At 43.8% G+C, this 24,571-nt stretch overlaps 1 protein-coding gene across 2 annotated transcripts in view; it reads left to right on the top strand.

Annotated features, from left to right (window-relative positions):
* Nucleotides 1-24,571, top strand: part of LOC147748345 (CD209 antigen-like protein C) — a 358,434-nt gene that overhangs the window by 253,249 nt on the left and 80,614 nt on the right. For both annotated transcript variants that reach the window (XM_086960502.1, XM_086960511.1), the window contains exon 5: nucleotides 12,292-12,443. In XM_086960502.1, the coding sequence (XP_086816628.1) occupies nucleotides 12,292-12,443 (152 nt within the window). The remainder of the gene's footprint in view (nucleotides 1-12,291; nucleotides 12,444-24,571) is intronic.

Genomic DNA, 24,571 nt, shown 5'->3' with positions numbered 1-24,571 from the left:
TACTGGAGTTTTACCTACCAACGGACATACGTTAGCCCAATTCCCTCCCACCGGAATGTTCGGAGCTATCTGCATGTTTTAATTAATTACATTTGCAGTTGTTGGTACTTTGCCCGCTTGGTGACGCGCTATAGCCTCAGCACTCATAACGGTTGGTGGATTTTGTGTCAGGGGAATTGTGGGCTGTGTAAGGTGTATTATGGTCGACTGAGATAGATCAGAACCAACGTTCGCTCTCTCAGTTCTATCTGAGGATTTTACAATGGCTTTAGTTGTAGGTTTGCTTTGTTTGGGAGGTAAAGGAGAGCTATTTCGGGGGTTTCTTCCCTTATCCTGGATAACAGGGTTATTAAGGACCTGAGAGTTTGTGCTTGCTTCCGCCCTATTCGCTTTAATCAGTGATTTTGTAGAATAGAAATTGTCTAATGTTGTCTGTTCAAAATGGTTTAGCCTATCTGCAAGCTTGGCAATTCTATCCTCAATAGGGGTGAGTAGTGATCTAAACAATTTTTCCAATTCAGGGAGTACATTTGCAAGTGATAGCACCTTTTCTTTACATGGTACAGTGGAGTCAGTACACGGATTGTCTTCTTTGTCCTGGCTAACCAAGGAGACAAGATTAATGGGTGTGACACTTTTTGTACTTTGAGTTTCTTCGGTGGCGACCTCTCCAATGTTCACGGGTTTGTGTAACTTCCTGAGTTTTTGTGGGGGTTTGGCCACCTTTTTACATTTTCTTGCAGATGCTGGTCGTTTCCTTTTGGACCCGATATTGGGTTGGGCCAATGTAACCTGAGCACCAGAGTCAGGGAGCGGTGTTGGTTGGGTTTTACTACCACAAGGATTATTTGATTCTGTCACAACATCCTTATTTAGTATTTGGGCCTGAACCTCAAAATGTTCATTTGCAACTGGGAGGTTCACTGATGACAAGGGAGTTACCAGGGTGGGGTAAGCTAGATTTGGAAACTTATCCGTTGAATTCTTAAGTATTTCGATTGATAGTCTACGCTCTGCGCGCTTCTCTGCCAAGGTTAACTCTTTGTCTATTGCCAGTGAACGGTTAAAAAAGAATTTGTCTAAGGGCCCAATTGCCAGTGGACCAGACTCTACAGGAGGAGTTATCAGGTGGCTATTTACAGAGCTTGTTGATGTGGACATTGCCATATTAATCACTAATCAAATCCAACGTTTCTATGCCACTTACTGGAGGAGATGCTATATGTCACTGGTAAGGGGGGTGGCCCAGCCCGGCCTCCTTCGGCCCCGGACGGCCACAGACGGTCCCGCCCTTGTCCCGGGCTTCTCCCGGCGCGCTCCCGCGACGCGGGTGTCTTGGTCCGTTTTTATTCCCTATCAGTGTCAGTCATTGGTTGGTGGACAGGGGGGTGTGGCCAGCGGGGAGAGCAGCCCAGGTGTGAGCAATGGGCGCGCAGGGGCTCCTGGATACTGGAGTCCCTGCCTGTGCTCGCAGCCCCGCCGGCTCCTCTGCCTGCCCGCTCCTCAGCCGTGTACTCTCGACAACCAGCAGCCCCAGATGACCAGGCGCTGCGGGACCTGCGAAGCGGGTCCGGCGAGGTCAAAGGTCCCAGATAAAGCGCTAAGGATCCCACGAAGAGGCGCACCCTCGGTCAGCAGCCCGAGCAACAGCAGATACAGTTTGCAGGTATTCCACAGGTCGATGGACTCAGCCCGGTTTTCTACTCCAAGGCGGGGGGCGTGGCCAGCGGGGAGAGCAGCCCAGGTGTGAGCAATGGGCGCGCAGGGGCTCCTGGATACTGGAGTCCCTGCCTGTGCTCGCAGCCCCGCCGGCTCCTCTGCCTGCCCGTTCCTCAGCCGTGTACTCTCGACAACCAGCAGCCCCAGATGACCAGGCGCTGCGGGACCCGCGAAGCGGGTCCGGCGAGGTCAAAGGTCCCAGATAAAGCGCTCAGGATCCCACGAAGAGGCGCACCCTCGGTCAGCAGCCCGAGCAACAGCAGATACAGTTTGCAGGTATTCCACAGGTCGATGGACTCAGCCCGGTTTTCTACTCCAAGGCGGGGGGCGTGGCCAGCGGGGAGAGCAGCCCAGGTGTGAGCAATGGGCGCGCAGGGGCTCCTGGATACTGGAGTCCCTGCCTGTGCTCGCAGCCCCGCCGGCTCCTCTGCCTGCCCGCTCCTCAGCCGTGTACTCTCGACAACCAGCAGCCCCAGATGACCAGGCGCTGCGGGACCCGCAAAGCGGGTCCGGCGAGGTCAAAGGTCCCAGATAAAGCGCTAAGGATCCCACGAAGAGGCGCACCCTCGGTCAGCAGCCCGAGCAACAGCAGATACAGTTTGCAGGTATGTCAGAAAGCATGTTTCGTCTATTCAGCAGGATCATCTTGTGAGTGCGGCCTCTGGTGCCCCCCCTGATGATCCTTTCACCCTGTGGCAGGCACCTTGGCCTCGGGGTGCAGAGATGAGCCACACCTCCAATTTTGCTATGGGAGCATGCTTTACGGCTGGTTTACAGCTGTAATGCATGCTCCCATAGGGAAATGTAGTAATGCGACCAAACAGTGTTCGGTCGCATCCTGATTGGGTGATCGGGTCTGCCGACCGGGTGTAGGACGGTCTCAGGACCGAGTCGATGTTGGGCAGAAGCAATTCCACCTGACATCGAAATCGCCCCCCAAATATTGAACATACCTAAAAATATAAGTTCATCAATTAAACATTATTTACCAATTAATATGTTAAAAATATAAATATGTAAAATACTTCTCTCCAACTCAAATGCAAATCCAACAACCTGCAAAAAATCAACATCTTTAATAAAAATAAATAAATACATCATAATAAATTAATACAATAAATGACTAGATTTTAAAAAAGTAAATATAATACAATAAAATGGATTAAATCAATTAGTCCAAACAATTAAAAAAATATATAACTAATCAATTAACCAAATAAAACTTAATGAATGAATAAACAATTTAGACAAAAATATAAAATACACAATAAAAAGACTTTCCGCCCTACTTCCCTTGAAATTGAACAATAATTCTTTAAACAATAATACCAAACAAAGAAATAATAAACTGTACTAAAAAAGAATGAAGATAATAAACAATAAATGATAATAACTTATAACATACAATCCAATAACACATTATGAAATAATTAAAATGCAACATCATATATAACAACCTTAAGTAAAATGATATTACAAACCTAAATGATGATATTTGTACCTGCAATATTCTATGCCATTATACCCTTGCCCTCACAACATTTTTGACATGATATTTGTGCTCAATAATATTTATAGATACATATTAGCGTTGTATACCAAATTTAATGGAAGACCATTTTGTTACAGTTGGCAATTCAATGTGGCACTTCTGTGTCTGCTCTTTCACAGTAGATAGTCAAAGGCAGCTTATCATATCCCACGATTGGAATGTTACAGTTGGCAATAATGCCAAAGTAATTTTAAAGTTTTATGAGAATGTATTTTAATGGAACTTCCTAGTGTATTATACATCTTTTCTGCTATGTGTAAATTACAGTGTATTGATTTGTAATCAATTGTTGAGTAAGGTGATGCATAAAAGTTCACCTTATCAGAAAAACACTAGTGCAACAGTTAGGGCACAATTGCGACTTTGGCAGTGCGAGGCCAGGTCCACCCGCCACCGCACCACCAAAGCCGTGGTCAGAATGCCTGCCAGATTCGGAGATTCCTCCTGTCTGGCAGGCTTTTTTTAGCGTTCCCATGGTGGTGCCTCTAAAAACAGAACGGAGTCGTGGAAAACACCAGAAATTACATGTGGCTGAAAAACTCCCATCAGACCACCATTATGGCGTAGTATCGTCACGTGGGATACGGATGGTAAATCCAAGTCTTACCCAACCCATCAGGTGATGGTGTAGAGATGGATTCAAGGGTGACCCTCTAGCCACAATGTATTTCAATAAGGTGGTGATGGTGTGCAATGTGAAAAAAGTGTGAACTTAAAATTAACTACTGTGACAGAAAATATGTTTCATAGGCACTGTTACAGTGTTAAGGCTAAAATTACGCCCCATAGTGGGAAAATATAACGATGTAAAGGCGTGGTGCAGAGTGGTCGACATGTTTCAGCTTGACGGATAAACTATATTCAGCTTCCTTCAGGACCGTGATGTAATACACACTGCAGATGCCAGTGAAAAAACAACTAGTTTAATAGTGAAACAAGCAAAATATCAAGTCAAAATAGTCCTACCAGGAACTTGGATCCCCAATGTTGTCTGGAGGAAAAATGAGTAAATTATCCTTTCCTGTAGGAAGAGTTATACACAAAATATGTGATATCAAACTGTGTTTCCATATCATCACTAAATAGCAAAAAGAAAAGTACAAACAACACATATTGTGAAGACGAGCTGAAAGTCTCCTTCACTTAGCAGAGGCAATAGTCCTCCTGAATTTAAATGACAATGGTCATGATGATATTACAGTTACATACTCACCCAGCTTTATGTGGGAAGTCGCCTCACCTCACCCGGCACCCGCTCGGGAAAAATGAGGCCCGCTCTGTTTAAAAATATGGAAGAAATAGTAGAATATATTTCATCGCAGAAATAGTATAATTGCGATATATTTCTAAAGCTTCCAAAGTATTTTTTAACAATGTCCAGTTGCTCTCATGAAAGACACCGCCCCCTCAGACCAATGACTGAATCCATACTGGTCCAGACTAGAGATAAGGCAAGGAACCTTGTTTTTAAATTGTATATAGAGTCAGATGTTAAGCTCTAATGAAGAACAACATGGGAAGAGTTCAGTATTTAAAGAGTAATAGCTAGGCATCAGCAGTAAAGTAGACTATAGTAAACTAGCCCTCTGTGCTCACCTCTCCGTCGGTACCTCTCGCCTGCTTCCAAGTGAGAGTGGAGGTACCGTACGGGAGGAGAGCGCGCCTTTTTATCCAGGAGGTGATTGGTTGAAATTAATCACACCTGTTGATGGTAAAAAGCGCTGCTTGAGTACCGATCTTGAATGCGCACGGTCAAAGCTGTGATTGCGATCCGAGCCAAGCATACGCATGCGCGGTCGCCAAGAGACGGTAGTCTCTAGCGCATGCGCAATGAGAATGATTGTATTGCGCATGCGCGGTAAAGTGCCCGAGGTCACTATCGCCGCGCTCGGCCATCGGTATGTGTCCTGCCTATTAAAGGATCGATTTTAAAAAACTTTAACAGGAGAAAGGGGTCTCGCAAGAGGTATAAACCACCCCAGATCTAATAAAAAAAAGTGGTAGTATGTGCTCACAACAGACCAGTACTTCGTATGCACCAAAAAGCGTGTCATAAATTTGTGAGACGTGGCGCAAATAGATCTATAGGATGCTCAGCCATATACTTGGGAAGAAACGGCCATTAGCAAACATAACTGTTTCATATACAGGTAGTGGAACCAGATGTTATAAATGTATTCATCTGAAACTCCCTAAAATGAGAGATAAACAAGACCAGGCTCAGAGTGCAGTAAGTTGTAGCACTCCATGTATTAGCAACAGAAGCCCAGTATGTAGGTATTTAATGTTATAAAGATCTATAGGATGCCCCTTAATGTCTCCTATATTAAAGGAAACTTACTGCACATGTATAGGGGGATCTAGTGGATAACCTACAATGACATCCAAGCTATATCGTCGTTGAGGCCCCTGTTGTCACTTTTAAGGAAGAAAATCCACCTTTGTTCCCTAGTAAACAGGAATCTGGAAATGTCGCTAATGTGGGGGGGATGAATGGCTGTTCTAAAACCACCCATCTCATATCCTCTGCTGTATGTTTGTGAGTAAGAAAATGGTCAGTCAAGCGAGTAGATTGTTTATGGCACCGAATCGTGCTCTTATGCTCACTGATCCTAAGTTTAATTCTACGGGTGGTATACCCAATGTACCTTAGAGAGCACGGACAGGTTACCATGTATATGACTCTTTCAGAGTTACAATTCGTATGTTTTTTCAGAAGCCATATCTTGCCTGTGCCTAGATCAATTTTGTCCGTTTTTATAGTCTGTGGACAAGCACTACAAGAGCCACACGGATAGTGGCCCTGTACTGGCGGAAGATCCCATAGTGTAGCCGGTCTGTCTTTCTCTTGGATTCTAGGTCTGGTATGAACCAAACTGTCACGCAAGCTGGGTGCTCTTTTAAAAGAGAACAGCGTAAGGGTATGTTAGTGTCCGTGATGTTAAGGATGTCCCAATGTCTGCGTATTGTTTTCTGGATTTTGTTGGAGTGGACATTAAATGTACTTACAAATGTCAATCTTTCTAGTGGGGGTTTTGTAGGTCTCCTTTCTAGGAGTGCCTCCCGGTTATTATTCGAGGCACGTTTCCAAGCCCTCTTGACTAGGTGTTTAGGGTATTGTCTATCTTGTAAGTGACTGGACAATGTAGTTGCATGTTTGTCAAAAAGTTCCTTGGATGAACAGTTTCTTCTCACCCGAAGGAACTGACCCACTGGTAAGTTGGCTCGTAGTGAGCGTGGGTGATGACTACTGTATTCAAGGAGAGAGTTTCTTGCCATGGGTTTGGTGTAGAGCTCGCATTGGAGCCTAGCAGCTGCTGGAAAAATGGACAGATCCAAAAAGGATAGCCTCTCGCTGCTAAACTCAACCGTGAATTTTAAGTACTGGCTTTGAGTGTTGAGCCATTGATGGAAAAGATGGATCTCTGATATTGAGCCTCGCCAAACTACCAGGATGTCATCGATGTATCTCCTCCATAGCAACACTTGATGTAAAAATGGGTTGCTATGGTCGAGAACATGCTCTTGCTCAAATTGGTGGACATAAAGGTTGGCGAGGCTCGGGGCATAAATGCTCCCCATAGAAGTTCCGGAGATCTGTAGGAAGAACTGTTCTTCAAATTTGAAGAAGTTCTCCATCATGGCTATTTTAGCACAGTCAAGAATAAAGCTCACAGGGGTAATGCTGTTAAGATCTCGCAAAGACAATAGTCGTCTGACAGTCTCTAAGGGCTCCTCCTGTGGTATACAGGTATAGAGTGACTCAATGTCGAAACTGACCAAAAGGTCTGTCTCGACGTTGAACTCTCATTCTGGCAACAATCTCAGAACATCTGCTGTGTCCTGTAGATATGTAGGCATGTCTTTAACTACAGGCCTGGGAAAGAAATCCACAAATGTGGATAGAGGCTCCAAAAGTGAACCAATCCCTGAAATGATAGGGCGCCCTGGAGGTGGTCTAGTGGCTTTGTGGATTTTAGGGAGGCAATAGAAACCAGGTGTAACAGGATGATTTGCTACCAGGAATCTTGCCTCCTGGGGAGTTATCCACCCTTCCGCACTGCCCTCATCTACTAGAGTCTTGATAACTGTGAGAAGCCGTCCTGTCGGGTCTTCAGACAGTCGGCGGTAGTTTTGGATGTTATTCAATTGTATTAGACATTCTTGTCGGTACTGGTGTGCGTCCAGTACAACCATAGCCCCACCCTTATCTGCTGGTTTGATTATTATGGACGAGTCCTTAGACAAGTTCGTGAGGGCATTCTTTTCTTGTTTCGAGAGATTGTGAAAACAATGGGGGACTTCCTCATGTAACCTCATAATGTCATGTGTGACAGCTGTTTCAAAAGTGGTCACCTGAGATGGAACTTGGTGAGCTAGGGGGGTGAAGGTAGATTTAGGACGTAGCCCCGTGTTGGCAGATATTTCATCCGTGATTATATCAGGGGCAGTCTTGTTTTTAAAGAAAAAGTGAAGGCGTACCTTCCTAAAGAATTTTTCAAGTTCTATCCGCATTTGAAAAGGATCACCTCTGTTTGTTGGAACAAAACCAAGTCCCTTCTCCATGACAGTGTGTTCAATTGGAGTCAGGATGCGCGAGCTTAAATTGACTGTTAAGTTCCGCTCCCCTCCGTGCTGGTGCTCTGTAATGCAGCTTTCCTGCTCCGTGTGTTGGGGAACGAGGGATCCATCTGGCAATGAACGGTTTGTTGTCCTCTTCTCTTACCGCGGTTTTGTCCGCGGCCACATCCTAAAAAAGACGGATCAGAGAAGAACTGTTGATGTTGTGTATATGGATTCATGTGCTGCGTAAAGGGAGGTGGTTGAAAATCCCACGGACCAGAAGGCCACCACGGGGTGGGGTTATGAAAATTGCCTGGATAATTACCCTGCATACCCCCTCTCTGTCTGCCACCTCGCTTAAAGAAATGTTGACCACCTCCTCGGGGTAGACCCCTGGTGGTGTCGGTGGTGTCTGAGTCACTGGAGTCTGATCCAGAGGTGGAATAGTTGGACCCGTATTGTTTGCCCTTACTATTAAAACCAGGTGCCACATAGCTGTCACTGGTGTAGAGATAGATTTTAACCATTGAGAACCAGGCCAAGTCTTTCTTGAACTTGTCAACTTTACTGGAGAGAATTTTGTCCCTGTAATCTTTATTGGTTTTATTTGTCTCATCCAGGCGTTTCTTGCAGAGTGTGCTACAGGTGGTTTTAATTTGACCCTCTAATGTTTGAATCTCGATTAGCATTATGTCTGCTATCCTTTTGGCTGAACTAATGATAAAGATCAGCCAATCTCGCGTGCATCGCATCGCAATCACAGCTTTGACCCTGCGCATTCAAGATCGCTAATCAAGCAGCGCTTTTTACCATCAACAGGTGTGATTAATTTCAACCAATCACCTCCTGGATAAAAAGGCGCGCTCTCCTCCCGTACGGTACCTCCACTCCCACTTGGAAGCAGGCGAGAGGTACCGACGGAGAGGTGAGCACAGAGGGCTAGTTTACTGTAGTCTACTTTACTGCTGATGCCTAGCTATTACTCTTTAAACACTGAACTCTTCCCATGTTGTTCTTCATTAGAGCTTGACATCTGACTCTATATACAATTTAAAAACAAAGTTCCTTGCCTTATCTCTAGTCTAGACCAGTATGGATTCAGTCATTGGTCTGAGGGGGCGGTGTCTTTCATGAGAGCAACTGGACATTGTTAAAAAATCCTTTGGAAGCTTTAGAAATATATCGCAATTATACTATTTCTGCGATGAAATATATTCTACTATTTCTTCCATCTTTTTAAACAGAGCAGGGCCTCATTTTTCCCGAGCGGGTGCCGGGTGAGGTGAGGCGACTTCCCACATAAAGCTGGGTGAGTATGTAACTGTAATATCATCATGACCATTGTCATTTAAATTCAGGAGGACTATTGCCTCTGCTAAGTGAAGGAGACTTTCAGCTCGTCTTCACAATATGTGTTGTTTGTACTTTTCTTTTTGCCGTTTAGTGATGATATGGAAACACAGTTTGATATCACATATTTTGTGTATAACTCTTCCTACAGGAAAGGATAATTTACTTATTTTTCCTCCAGACAACATTGGGGATCCAAGTTCCTGGTAGGACTATTTTGACTTGATATTTTGCTTGTTTCACTATTACACTAGTTGTTTTTTCACTGACATCTGCAGTGTGTATTACATCACGGTCCTGAAGAAAGCTGGATATAGTTTATCCATCAAGCTGAAACATGTCGACCACTCTGCACCACGCCTTTACATAGTTATATTTTCACACTATGGGGCGTAATTTTAGCCTTAACACTGTAACAGTGCCTATTAAACATATTTTCTGTCACAGTAGTTAATTTTAAGTTCACACTTTTTTCACATTGCACACTATCACCACCTTATTGAAATACATTGTGGCTAGACGGTCACCCTTGAATCCATCTCTACACCATCACCTGATGGGTTGGGTAAGACTTGGATTTACCATCCGTATCCCACGTGACGATACTACGCCATAATGGTGGTCTGATGGGAGTTTTTCAGCTACTTGTAATTTCTGGTGTTTTCCACGACTCCGTTTAGCTCAAAGATTTAGTACAACACATATTCTGACTTTATATCTCCTGTATGTTTTTTTATATTAATTGGGTTATGAGATATGTAGGTCGATAAACCAACCCACAGACCCCCCTCTACCTCTTCTTTTTCTAGCCTCTAAAAACAGGCCCGCAATGGGAACGCCAAAAACAGTTCCTGCACAGCATGTACTTAAAAGTCCAAGTCGTGCCAGAAGTGGTGTGCCTGAATGCAGGGGGCCACATGTTGTGCCCCCCTTTGTGCTACCACAGGGCGTAGAGACACCAAGGGGCCTGTAGGACCCCCTTCGTTTCTTCCCCACCAGGGCTTTCATGGAGGAGGAACTGCCATGAAAACCCTGTCTGAGAGGAAACTCTTAATATACTTGGCGGGACCACAGCGGTCCCGAAAAACACATGGATTCCTCCATACCACCGCAGCTCCGCCAGGGAACCGTGTGGCGGGGCTGTGGCGGTCCAACAGCCCATATCGTAATAGGGCGGTCGGGAGGCTGCCAGAGCCGCACCCCGCGAGTCTGGCAGTCCATGGATCATCTGACTCATAAAGGGGCCTCAGTAATATGTGCAAATGCAAAATAATGTCCTCAACATTCTGTCTCCTGTTGTCACATTTAGTTAATTCTTCTGCACAAACCTTAGAGAGATTTCTCAAAAATCCATATCTAATGAGAAAATAACGAGAAAAAATGTATTGTATTTTCTCAAGAAACACTTCTTTTCAGATGTGTCACATAACTCTTCATCAGTGTTCAGACCATCTGGAATTTTAGGCTGCAAATTGTTAATGTATCTTGATTCTAATTTATGCAGTATCAGAGTCTTGTCTCCTTGTTTATATCAGATTTATAAATAGCATAAACCTCTAATTGATCTGCATTACTTTCATGTTGCTCCTCAAAATGCTGTACCAGTGGGTATGTTACATCTTTGTTCTCTGTAACACGTTGGTGTTCCAGTATTTTTTTCTTATTTGAGATATTGTGCTCCAAACATACTATGGGGCCGATTCCAATCTCGTTCAGAAAGGGAGGAGCATGATAAGTAGTGAGACTGGGACATGGAGACAGAAAGGGGGAAGGACAGAGGCTGGTAATGTGGGAAAGAGAAATAGGAGGGAGCAGGAAATACACTGCCCTCCAGTCCTAAAGCCCAAGTGTCAAAGCAAAATGTTAAAAAGAAAAATAGTTAACTGTCATCACCAGTGGAAGAATACACTCAAAAGGGAGGATGAAACTTACATGCTCCAGGAGTGGGCTAAAAAAATGAATGGGCGATAAGCCATCAAACCCGGAATAAGGAATTGAAATAGGCAAGAAACAAGACAGCTATCTAATCGTCGGCAAGGAGCAGACCCAAAGACCAGGGTAAGTATTTGGCAGAGCATTGGTTACAAATCTGTCAGCAGCAAGACTGCAAAAACTCATGCAGTAACCCTATTTTGTGGTCATTCAATAACTGTAATGGAGCTGGGAAGTGTTGTTACATGCCTTCCTGCTTTGACATACTGGCTCCACTTGTAAACTGTGCCCTTGTGAATGAGTGTACGTGCTTGTTTCTTGCTTTTTCTTGAAAACTCCTTACTCTGCTTTACTGACTTTTTTGTAAATCATGTCTCTGGAGTTGCAGTGACATGTTTTCCTGCTCTGGATCGCAGGTCTCCTTTGTAAACAGTGCTCTTCTGGGTACATTGACACGTCTTCCTGCTCTGTCATACAGGTTCTATGTGTAAACGGTCCCCCTATGGGTTTAGGGAAATGGTGCACGTTTGGTTGCAGTGATATGTCTTTTAGGTCTTGTGTTACCAGTGCCTCGGTAGATACCTTCACGTCTGCGTGTTATGACTTACAGATCTCATATGTAAATATTGCCCCTGATTGTTCTGTCACATGCCTTCCCCTTTTTTATCTTACAGGGTTTATGTGTAAACAGAGGACTTGTGAATGCAGAGACATATTTTCATGTTCTATTTTGCAGGTTTTATGTATCAATAGTGGACCTGCACCCCTGCTCTCTCGTATAGGCTCCTTTTGAAATAAGTGCCTCTTTGCTTTCCATATGTCTTTCTCCTCTTTGTTACAGGTCTCATGTGTAAGCAGTACCCCTGTGGCTGTTTGGACATGTCTCGGTATTGTCTCTTACAGGTCTCATGTAAAACCATGGCCTGCAGAGACATGTTTCCTGCTCTGTCCTTTTGTGTAAGCAGTGGCCATGTGGGTGGTATGTCTACCTGCCATACCTTACAGGCTCTGTTTATGCACTGTACTCCACTTAATGGAATGGTGTGACCACTTGTTCACTCTTTTGGACACATGTAAACATTGGCCCTGTGGGTTTTCACTTTTGTCTCCCAGACTCCATGTGTAGTCAGCGTCCCTGTTGGTTTGGTAACATGTATCTATGCTCTCGCTTACAGATGCCATGTGTGAACAGTGTCGTATAGGGTGGGTAAAATTTAACAACACTTGCTACCTGTTCTCGAGTTTATCACTGCCACAACATCAAGCAAAGAAGGCCTGCCAGGCAGAGGGCTCCAACCTTGTCATCATCAACAGTAGAGAGGAACAGGTAAGGGCTGCACAGTTGTAGTTTGGATTGTATGCTGAAGGGTTGTGATATATGCTGTTGTGTATGAGATGTTCCATTCCCTTCACAAATGTGTTTATATGGTTAGCAGTGGTATAGAGGTGGGATTGCTTGTGGACCCTGGTAGGCACTATGTATCATGGCAGTTTAGTTGGTTATGTCTTTCAAAGGAGAGTATGCTGTACTGGGTAGGGAGGCCCTTGTATGCAATAGGTATGCTTGGCAGGGAGTGGGCCTTATGGTGTACACCTCCACCAACACTTCTGTAAGGTTCCGCTCTTTATTAAGTCCTGGAGAGCCATCTTCAACAACCTCTCTCCTGGGCTGCTTTCTTCTCTAACGGCACTTCATTCTCAACGGACTTTACATTCCCTTTATTCCTAGCGACATAATAACATTCTAGATGACATGGCATGTTAACGAATCGCTGCAGCGGTCATTTTTGCGCTGCGCGGCTCTTTTACAAAAGTTGCGTTAGATGACGAGCTCAGCTCGTCATCCGCACACGCCCCCCATGGCTGATGATGAGCTGAGCTCGTCATCAGCATCGAAGGGGTTAAAGAATGAAAGGAAAACATTGCACATCCCCCTACTTATAATAAAACACAACAGTACAATTCATCTTAAACATAATAATAATATGATGATTTAGAGAGATGATAATGTTACTACCTAAATTAAATTTACAATTAAAACAATTAACAATGGATGACAAAAAAGAAACCCCATGTACCTACTGAAAAGACATTACGTAGAAACTTTAGACACTTTGGGGCTGATTTAAAGATCGCGGTATGGATTTTATTCCATCATGGCGACAAAATAAAATACCACCAGGCACATGCATCAAGCTAGGGTTTTGCGAGTCCTTAATTAAGATAATTAAGAACTCGCAAAAGCCTATGCATGTAGGAATCGCTATAAAATTAGCGATTCCTACACATTCCTTATTTGTGAGTTGCAGTTGCGTTTCACAAATAAGGAATGGCTTCCCATTCATTCCTATGGGCCTACAGGCCCATAGGAATAAATGGTAAATTGCATGTGGAATTTGCGAGTACCAATTGGTACTCGCAAATTGTGCATGCAATTTCAAGGGTGCAAGGGTGTCAAAGGGACACCCTGTTGCCTGCCTGAAGTTGATCTGTGCACACACTTGTCCCAAGGACAAGTGTGTGTGTAACCTACAACTTTGAAAAATACACTTTAGTGCATTTTTCAACGTTTTTGCATATTACCATGAAGTTGTGACCCCAGGTAGCGAAATCGCTACATCAAAGTGGTTCTTGCATTGCATTTAAGGAAAAGCAAAATGCGATTCCTTAAATGCAACTGCAATTTGAGAACGCGCAATTAATTGCGAATTCTCAAACTTGATGCATCGCAAAAGCTGATTTTGCGATCGCAAACGGACGATTTTTGCGAATCGTACCGTTTGCGATCGCAAAAAGCTGTGATGCATATGCCTGTAAATTTCACATTTAAAAATGTCCTCAGCCCTAGCATGAATCTCTTACATTGGCAGGAAAAGTGACCATGGCTGTTGCTGTCAAGGCATTGAAAGTGTGCCACGTGGCTCTGTTAACATGACTTTGCAGCACAGCACAATTTCAACATCTTTTTTATTTCCCAAAATGAATCCCAAGGTGTTTTGTATCTTTACATGAAAAAAGCAATGCCCCCCACTCCGCATGGTAGTTTTCTCCAATGGTGTGTGGTGAGCATTAAAATGTTTTACTTTCACTTATTGCCATGTCTTGTGTGACGGTGTGTGAAAATAAAAACCGGCCGTTTGACCAATCACTCCAAATAGGGAGGGCAGATAAACACATGTCTTCAACAGCCCATACTCCGTCGGAGGAATATGTCAGTGGTAGAGACCGAGTAGTTTACGCTGCTGACACAGTAAAGTTCCATCTGACTCCAAATTAGGCAAACTGAACTTCAGTTTGGCAGAGGGTACTCTGTTGCTTTTGCAATGGAGTACCCTCTCCGCCAAACTCTAAATTAGACCCTGAGGGCCCCATTAGGATGGGGGCGGATTGCTCCCACCGGGCCGGCAGAAAGGTCAGAAATAACAGGGGGAAACGAGTGGCACAGAGCCACAAAGTTCACAAGAAAGGGCAGAAAGGTCAGAAAAAACAGGGGGAAACGAGTGGCACAGAGGCACAAAGGTCACAAATATACAGGGGGAAACAAGTGGCACAGAGGCACAAAGGTCCCAAGAAAGGGCTGAAAAACGGGGGGAAACGAGTGGCACAGAGGCACAAAGGTCACAAGAAAGGGCAGAAAGGTCACAAAAAACGGGGGGAAACGAGTGGCACAGAGGCACAAAGGTCACAAGAAAGGGCAGAAAGGTCAGAAAAAACGGGGGGAAACGAGTGGCATAGAAGGCAGAAAGGTCACAGAAATGCAGGGGCAGCTAAGCAACAGAAGGCAAAAACAGGCAAAGAGACACGGGGGCCGCGAGGGGAGCAGAAGGAAAAACCGGGCAGAGAGACATGGGGCAGCGAGGGGAGCAGAAGGGAAACCGGGCAGAGAGACACGGGGGCAGCGAGGGGAGCAGAAGGGAAACCGGGCAGAGAGACACGGGGCAGCGACGGGAGCAGAAAGGAAACCGGGCAGAGAGACACGGGGCAGCGAGGGGAACAAAAGGGAAACCGGGCAGAGAGACACGGGCACAGACCACATTCAGGCAGCGGGGAGACAGACAACAGCAGTCACAGAAACAACAATGAAAATGCAGTCACTACACCGGGAGCAATGAAAGAAAATACAGGCAATACAAGGGAGGATGAACAAACCTACGTTCTACCACTGGCCACCAGGGATGAGGCGCAGGTGGTAGCCTGCGGGTGATGGAGGCCCTTGAACTTCCTCAGCAGCAGCAGCTGGGGCAGGGAGACACAGGCGGTGCTGTGCGGAGGGGGAGCGACCTACCTGGAAGGGTCACTCATTTACTTAAATGTTGGTCTGTACTTCCTCAATTGGCAACACAGAGTCACTAGGCAACAAACTTGCCAGAGACTGATAAACTCCGATCTAAAGTAGAGTAATGAAAGAACGACTTAATGTACCAAACAGAAATAGAAATGTATCTCCTTTTATTATTTATACAAAATATTTCGTAAGGTGGCAAAGTTATGTTTCACAGTCTTAATCATTTAACGACATCAAAAGAATATGTTTCTGGCTGTTACCACAGACTGAATGCCTGAGGGTAATAATGCGCTCTTGAGGTGGTCTTATGAGCGAAGACACCAGTGGATGTACATCAGAATATTCATTACAATGTGATGGGTTTCACAAAACACGGACACCATACCAAAATACACATACTTTGCCACACTGAGGAAAAAAGATTATATAAGAAAACATGCATTCAGATAGAAAAAATGTGAGCTGATTCTTGAAGGTATTGATGCATGTTTCAGCGAGCGTGCGGCCTTCGTCAGGAAACCACATTAAAAGTATTATCTACAAAAGACAAATAAAAGGTACAATAAGTGAAACACATCTCTTACGAAAACAGTAGCTTATTAGTGCACCTCCACCAAAAGCAGGAACCAAAATACCAAAAGAGCCCAATCTGTGCACCAAGTGGTAAAGGAGTTGTACTTTGAGAGTATTAGAAAAAGTAACAGGTAGATTTAAAAACTTGTCGGAAATCAAGATAGATGTGATATCTACATATCACCAAAATCCAAAAAACAGGTAGATACCAGAAACCTGTGAGGTAGATATCATGGCTATGCTTACCCAGGCTGAAAGAAATGGGAAGTAGGTTACTTCCGATAACTGCCTAAAGGACACGTTATTCCAAGTTTAAGCTAAAAATGAGATAAGCAGCAATAAACGGACAGGATTATAAATGGGTGAATGATTCAATGACAGACAAAAATTGTCTCGTACTTCCTCATTCACTCATCTGCCATTTATGCCAATGATAATCTCTCCGTTGGAATTCTAGTCATGTTTATCACTCAACTAATTCAACATTTTCACACCAACATTATACTTCCTTTTAACAACATTACTGTTCCTCCGAGACCACTTACATTCACTAATCTACTTATATGCCACACAAAACCATCACTCATTTTGGCTGAATTAAAGAACTTTTGTAATTCTTCATGAATTGGACTCCACCACGCAAGATAGTGAAGGGGCTATAACCAGTCATAGTGGAAGTGGTGTGGTACATCCAAATAATTTTCTTACTTCTACAATTGTATTCCCCCTCGCACTTGTGGCCATCTGTGAATTCCCTTTAATCACTCAATTAAATCTTAATTTTCTTTCAATATTGTTCATGTTTTTATTGAAAATTGTAGTAGTTATCACATTTAAGTAATTCTTAATATTTTTTGTACCGTAGTGGTTTGTGTGTTTAAAGGGGTTTAGGGTGGGAAGTAATTTAATTATATAATAAATTAGGGCCTGATGACGATGACCGGGAGACTGCCATTGGCCAGAATCACCGCCCGCTACATTACAATGGTGGACCGCCCTGGGTCCACATCACTGGAGTCAAGATATCCAGGCTGAAGAAGGCTGATAGCCAGAAACCGGTCCTTGGATGCTTGATTCCAGTCTAGGAAAGACATGGCTTGGTAGTTCGGGCTGGACTGCTCCCATGAGGCACAGGGTCAAGGCTGATTTGCATATAGCCATTGTCTGACCTAGAATGGCGTGGAGTGCAAAAAAACGATGGATTTAGGCCCAGATCTTTGTACTGGGGTGAATGTAAGACATTGTTCTACATTCTGTCCATCAACTGTGGTTTTTGCTCAGACGTTAGTCCCAGGCTCTCCACATCACTGGAGTCAAGCTATCCAGGCTGAAGAAGGCTGATAGCCAGAAACCGGTCCTTGGATGCTTGATTCCGGTCTAGGAAAGACATGGCTTGGTAGTTCGGGCTGGACTGTTCCAATGAGGCACAGGGTCAAGGCTGATTTGCATATAGCCATTGTCTGACCTAGTGTGGTGTGTAGTGCAAAAAAAACGATGGATTTAGGCCCAGATCTTTGTACTGGGGTGAATGTAAGACATTGTTCTACATTCTGCCCATCAACTGTGGTTTTTGCAATTTGGACCGCCCTGCATCCCCAGAATGGCAGTGGTGCCTGTCAGGAACCCCCATGGAGATTACAATATCCATTTCCGCCGGTCGTTCTGCAGAGGTCCATGAAACCGCTGGCGAAAACGGATTTAGTTGCTCGTAGTGGCCCCCCCTTACCCCATGGGGCTGGTACATGGGCCCCGGGGGGCACCTATGGTGCCCCCTACATATTCCTGTTCCATGTGGCCGGCACCACATGGTGCCTGCCAAGTAGTGCACGGATGTGTAAAAAGCCTATTTTATCTTTTGCGTCGGGGGTGGCTTACCACATCCCTGCTGCAATACAAAATATAGGCAAGTCGACCACGGTGGTGGCAGTCGCATTGTAATTCGGAGTGTGTGGAGGCTGCCTCGTGGGCGGTCGGTCCCCATTTCGAGACAATGGCGTACGGACTTAAGTCCATCCACCATCCTAATGAGGTCCTTAATGTTTATTTATCGTAAAATATTATTCATTTAATTAATATTAAATGTTGTCAATGGCGTAATATTGTTTTTAATTGTTAATTAATATTAATTATTTATTTGGTTATTAATTATGTTAATATTGTAAATAATGTTTTTTAAATTCATTTTTATATATGTGGTGTGGGGGGTTATTGATGTAGAGGGTGGGAAGTAATTTAATTTTAGTTAATTGGTAATTAATTGTTAATGAATGTTAATTGTAATTCATTGTTTTTTATTAATATGAATTATTTACTTGATAATTAGTTAAGTTAATTGTACAAGTATTTTTTTTAAATTTTAGGTGTGGGTTGTGGGGTTTATAGGTGTATAGGGTGGGAACTAAAACAATTTTAAGTTATAAACTTTTGTAATTTTTTTAAGATGGATTTTTGTTTATATATATATATTTTTTTGGGGGAGGTTTATATAGCGCTTACATGACCCGAAGGTTATCAGAGCGTTTTACTGCACCATACATGAATAGAAACGTAAACATTAGAATACAGTGACTAGTATCTAGAGTACCGGAGGTCACAAAGATCGAGGTCATTCGCCAAATGCAAAGAAATGACGGTTGAGGAGAAATTATTTCAGTTGTCTCTTGAAGATCGTGAAGGAGTGATTAGTCCTGATGTGGGTAGGGAGAGAGTTCCAGATTTTTGGGGCATTCCCACGGAAAGAGCGGGAGAGGGCTGTTTATTTACGTCTTTTTGGGGGGATTAAGAGGAGCGAGTTGGAGCTTCTTAGGTTTCTTGATTGTCCTGCTTTTGTGAGTTTGGCTGCGAGGTAGTCTGGTTTGCCTGTGTGTAGGTTTATGGGTGAGACAGGCAGTTTTGAAAGCGCAGCGAGCTTCAATGGGAAGCCCGTTTATGTCCTGTAATGCAGGGGTGATGTGGTCAAATTTCTTGGTCCCAGTGATCATTCTTGCTGCTGCGTTTAGGGTGGTTCTCATGGGGACTATATGTGTTTTAGCTGTCCCAGTTAGTGTGGCATTTCCATAGTTCAGTCTGGAGAGAACTAGAGATTGGGTTGCGATTTTTAGGTCATTGGGGAATGAAAGGTTTGATTTTGTTGAGGAGTTTTAGGTTGTAAAGGGCGTCTTTTGCTGGGGTGTTTATGTGGGACCTCATTTTGAGACTTGAGTCTAGAGAGATCCCTAGGGATTTGGCTGAGAGTGCTGGAGTAAGTTTGAAGTTTAGGGAGTCAATGTTGTTTATTCATTCTTGGATTTGAGGGAGTTGTTCGTGATTGAAGAAAACAAGGATTTTGTTTTTTTCTTGGTTGAGTTTGAGGTGGTTGAGTGTTAGCCAATTTTCTACTTTTGATAGTGTGGAGTTGAGTCAGAGGATGTCATTGAGGGAGGATATCTCGAGGTATAGCTGGGTATCGTCAGCATAGAGGTGGCAGTCGATGTTTGCTTGTTTCAGAATGGTAGTGAGCAGTTCAATGTAAATGCTGAAGAGTGTGGGGGAGAGGACTAAGCTTTGGGGGACACCTCGACTTGAGGGGAGGTGTTGGACGTCATTTTTTTTATTTTTATGAATTGGGAGTGGGTATTTAGAAATGAGGAAAACCATTTTAGGACATTGTCATCTGCTCCGATGCGTTTTTGTAGAGCGTCAAAGAGTAGCTTGTGGTTTAGTGTGTCAAAGGCAGCTGTTAGGTAGAGGAGGACAAGAAGGCAACATCTGTTTGAGTCAAGGGAGTTATCAATGTCATTGGTTATGCTCAGTATAGCCGGTTTCTGTGCTCCATCCCTTTCTGAATCCGGATTGGTGTGAGTCAAGTAGGTTGTTGGATTCCAGGTGTTGGTTCAGTTGGGCGAGAACACATTTCTCCAGGATTTTGTCTAGGAAAGGATGGTTGGTGATGGGCCTGAAGTTTTTAAAGTCATTCGGGTTAGCATCTGTTTTTTTTAGAAGGGGGTGACTTGGCCGTGTTGAGGCAGTCGGGCATTAGTTCGTTGTTTAGAGAGCTGTTGATGATCTTTGTCCACAGTGGGGTTAGAGTGAGGTTGAGGTTCTTAGCCAGGGAGGTGGGTAGAGGGTCAACATAGTGGTTGGAGGGTTTGGAGTTGGCAATCACATTGGAGATGTCCTCTTCGGAGAGAGTTTTGAAGTCTTTCCAACACTTGAGAGAAGATGGGGCTTTAGGGTGAAGGTTTACTTTGGTGGTTGACAGAAGAGGGGTCTCGTTGTCTTCTGGGAGTATGTTGTAAACTGGGGTTAAGTTAGGTTTGATTTTGGGTGAGGATTTGCTGTGTTGGGATTGAGGGTGCCGGTCTAGGTAGAGCTCGATATTGGTGATTTTGTCATTGAAGTATATGGCCATGTTGTTACACTGAAGTTTGGAGACTGGGGGGTTTGCTTTGGTGGGCTTGGAGGTATGTTTCTGGATGATGTTGAAAAGTTCTTTGACATGGTTTTTGGCTTTGTCTAGTGCACTCCAGAAAAGGGGGCTTTCTCCTTGATTATATGTTTTTTGTAATTGCTGCGTTCTTTCCTCAGCTGGAAGAGGTTGGTAGTGGAAGGGTTCCCTCTCCGGAGTCTCTCAGCGGCTCTTACTTTTCTTCTTTCGGAGTTGAGGTCTTTGTTGAACCAGGCTCTTTTCAGTTTCAGGGGGACTAGTTGCTCCAGAGCAGTTGTCATTGTCCTGCTGTACAGTGTAGTGAGCTCGACCTTGTTGAGGTTGTCGGTGAAGGGAGGGAGAAGTGAAGTTATGGATTTTTTGAGAACAGGGAGGGGGGTGGCTTTGAGGTTTCTGCTTATTTAATGGGTATTTTGAGTTTTGGCTGGAGGAGTTGCAGTTTGATTGATGTTGAATATAATGATGTGATGGTCTAATCAGTCGATTGGGAGGATGCTATTGATGGTTATTGTTTCATTTTTGGCTATGATTGCATCAAGGGTAGAGCCCTTGTTGTGGGTTTGACCCTTGCAGTGTTGGGTGGGCTCAATTGTGAAAAGGAGTTCATTTAGTGGCTGAATGACAGTGTCCTTTTCGTCATTTAAGGGGAGGGTAAAGTCACTCAAGATGATGTTGTCAGGGTGGCTAAGGAGCAGTGTGCAAGTGGGTCTGATAGTTGTTATCCGAATGCAGGAGAGTTTCCTGGGGGGTGGTAGATGAGATGGCATTTTGTTACTTTGTTGTTTTGACGTGTTATGATGTGTGTTTTGAGGTATTCGAAGGTAGAGAAGGAGTGGGTTTTGATTTCAACTAAATTGATTTTGTTCTTATGGATGATGGCAATGCCACAACCTCGTTGGTCAATTCTGTCTTTTTTAATGATGGAGAAACCAGGTTTTGGTGAGGAACGCAATGTCTATGTCATGATTCAGTATTGCATCAGCCTGCTCTATTGCATGCTTGACTGCGGATCTGCAGTTTATAAGCATGCAGTATATCTTGCCGCTGTTGGAAGGCTTTTGAAGGAGGGGGAGCTTGGGGAATCGTTGTGTGTTGGGAAGGAAGACTTGTAGATCTAGGTTGTTTGTTGGCTCTACCTATCCCGGTGATTACCTGTATATTGGAGGGAGGGGTTTGGTTAGCTGTGGGGTCATAGGTATTAGCAAGGGTCACTGCCTCTTTCAGAGACAACTCACGATTTGCTCTTCTTGGTGTGAGAGATTGGGGGGTGTTTCTGGGTGAGGAGCACCAGCTGGTCGTCTGGTGATTGGGCAGTTGAGGTTGCTCATGGATGTTTATGAGGGAGGAGAGTATTGGGTGTTTGGCGGGGAGGGGGGCTTTGGTTTTGAGAAGGATTGTGTATAAGCCCTGAGAGATTGTGTTGATTTGGCTATGGTGAAGGGATACGTTTTTGGTTATGGCTATGAGGTGCTTGGGGGTCATTGGTAAGAGGGTGTTGAGTTGTGTTTCAATACGTGTGAGGCATTCAGTTAGTTCTGCCATAGACTCTAGGTTTGGGGTGGTGGGAGGGGAGGGGTTGGGGGTGATCAGACTGAGGGTGTAGGTTGGGGCAAGAGGGTTGGGGGTTGGTATGGCTAGGGGGAAGGGTGTGTTGGGGGAGAGGTTCAGCTGAGGGTGTAGGTTGGGACAGGGTGGTCGAGGGGAGGTAGTATTAGGGGGAGGGGAGGGGTTGGGGAGCAAATTTGGCTGAGGGTGTGGGTTTGGACAGGCGGGTCAAGGGAGGGTAGGATTAGGGGAAGTAGAGGGACATGCGTCTCCTGATGGGCGGTGGTGGGGGTTGTTGAGGGTGCGTCTCGAGTGTATTGGTGTTGTTTTGTCTGAGAGTTGGTCGTCGGTTAGGCGGGTGTTCGGGAAGACGCTGGTAGGTAGATTGGGGTAGATGTATTGGATGAGGTGAGGGGGTGGCTCAGGGCGTGAAGTCTTGGAGTGGGAGGTGTGGTTGGGGGATGGGAGTAGGGGTAGAGAGGGTTCTGGTGTGGGGGTGGAGGTCTGAGGTGTTCAGTAGATGACGGCTTGCGTCAGGATTCATGGGCGTTCTGTCTTGGGTTGGTTTCTGGGATGTGTTGGGAAGGGGTGGGGTGTTTGGACTGGGCGGAGATGAAGTTACAAAGCTTGGGGAATGAAAGTTCAAATTGATGCAGGTTGAAGTCATTGGCTTGGACCATGACTTTGCCATTTCTGTATATTGTTATGGTGGCCTTGATTCTGAAGTAAGAGGACTTGGAGACAATCACTATTTGGCCCTGGGGAATGTTGGTGGTTTTGGTAATTCACAGGATGTTAGCTAGGTTATTTATCCATTTGGCCTGGTGGGTGGTGTAGAAGATGAGATCTGTTTTTGTCCTACCTTTAGAGGGGTTATGGTAGAGGTCAGCTATGAGTGTTTCAGGGTGTTGCTTGAGTAGTCTGTGTTTAAAGATTTTGGCGGTGTTAGCTGAGAGGTTGGGTGGGTAAGGGATAGAGAAGAAGTGTGGGGTTTAAGGTTGGTGAGAAGTAGGGGGTGGGGGTTAATGGGGAGTTCTGGTGGGTTCTTATGTTGGTTGACACCATCCTGATTAAGGGGATAGAGAAGAAGGGAAATACTGGTGGGGGTTCTAGGTTAAGTGAGTAACTGCAGAGATGGGGGCCGCAGAGGGGTTGGGTAAGGGGCAAGCCTAGGGTAGACAGTTGTTTGGGGGAGAAGGGGTAAGGGTGGCTTAGGTAGGTTGAGTGACAGAGGCATTTTCAGGTCCTGGTCTGAGCTGGTTGAAGGTGTAGGAGTGTAGTCACATAAATCATTTCAGGATTGCTGTCCCTTGAAGATCTTTCAAGAAGGTTGGGTGCAAGTAAATTTTTTGGTGAGAAAAAGTAGCCTGGTCTTTAGTTCTTTGGTATATTAATGATGATATAAAGTATATATATATATATATATATATATATATATATATATATATATATATATATATATATATATATATATATATATATATATATATATATATATATATGTGTATATATATATATATATATATATATATATATATATATATATATATATATATATATGTGTATATATATGTATATATATGTATATATATCGCCGCCACTCCACTTCGCAGGCAGGACGCAAGCGCTCTCACGAAGAGACACATGGAGCACAGACCCAGGTTAGTAGAAAAAATCGTTGGTTTATTTGCTACTGCTCAGTCGGCCATTACGCGTTTCGGTACTGACGTACCTTGATCACATGACACAGTAAATGGTCACCTGGTTACTTATATACCAACATTTGCATTTTTTTCTTTTTCAATTGGTGATGCGGTTTAAAGTGACAGTGCTCAAATTATATTAACAGATCTGTACAATCACTATATGGGCTTTTCTAGCTCCATATTTTCTAATGGCCTGCATTTTATATCGGTATAAATACCCTAGGATACATTCACATGATAATACGTACATGATCAGTACATATTTGAGTGCAAATTTCGCAATAAAGTGCATTGTATCACGGTGTAAATACCTTAAACCAGATTTAAAAAAGAGTTGTAATAAATATATAAATAAATAAATAAATATATATACATCTGTTTAAAACAACTTTTCTCTCTTTTGGTTCTGTACAAATACACGTGTTTAAATTAATATTGCTTACAATTTTTTCATTTGCATAAATCTAGTATCCATAACCTTGATTTTTGGGGCCATTAGTGTGTTTATGAACAGATTTAGTGTGAATTAAAAGGTCCTATTCAGAAACCTCTGATAAGGACAATGTTACAACAGGAAAGAAAAAGAAACGTGTTGTTGTGTAAACCCAAATGAACAGAAAGAGAGAGAAGGAAAAACACCATAAACAGTGTGGGGTAACATACAATTCATGATTTCTTATTCATGATATGTAATATTAAAATCCAATTACAATTAAAACCTTTTTTATGTTATTTTTGTTGTTTTATGTTGCGGCTTTTCCTCATATGGTACACTAAGTTCATGTATGTTTTGTGCGGGGGGATTTTTGTGTGTGGGTATATGTTGTTATTCAGCTACCTTCACTGTATTTTTTATTATTATTATCCCTGTTTCTATACTACCTTTCTCTTGGGGTTCGTTACAGGCATGTATACAGGTC

This window comes from Lissotriton vulgaris, chromosome 1_1 (assembly GCF_964263255.1).
Source record: "Lissotriton vulgaris chromosome 1_1, aLisVul1.2, whole genome shotgun sequence".
Classification (NCBI taxonomy): Eukaryota; Metazoa; Chordata; class Amphibia; order Caudata; family Salamandridae; genus Lissotriton; species Lissotriton vulgaris.
Note: the sequence above shows the minus strand (reverse complement) of the source record. Positions and strands in the feature narration are given on the sequence as shown.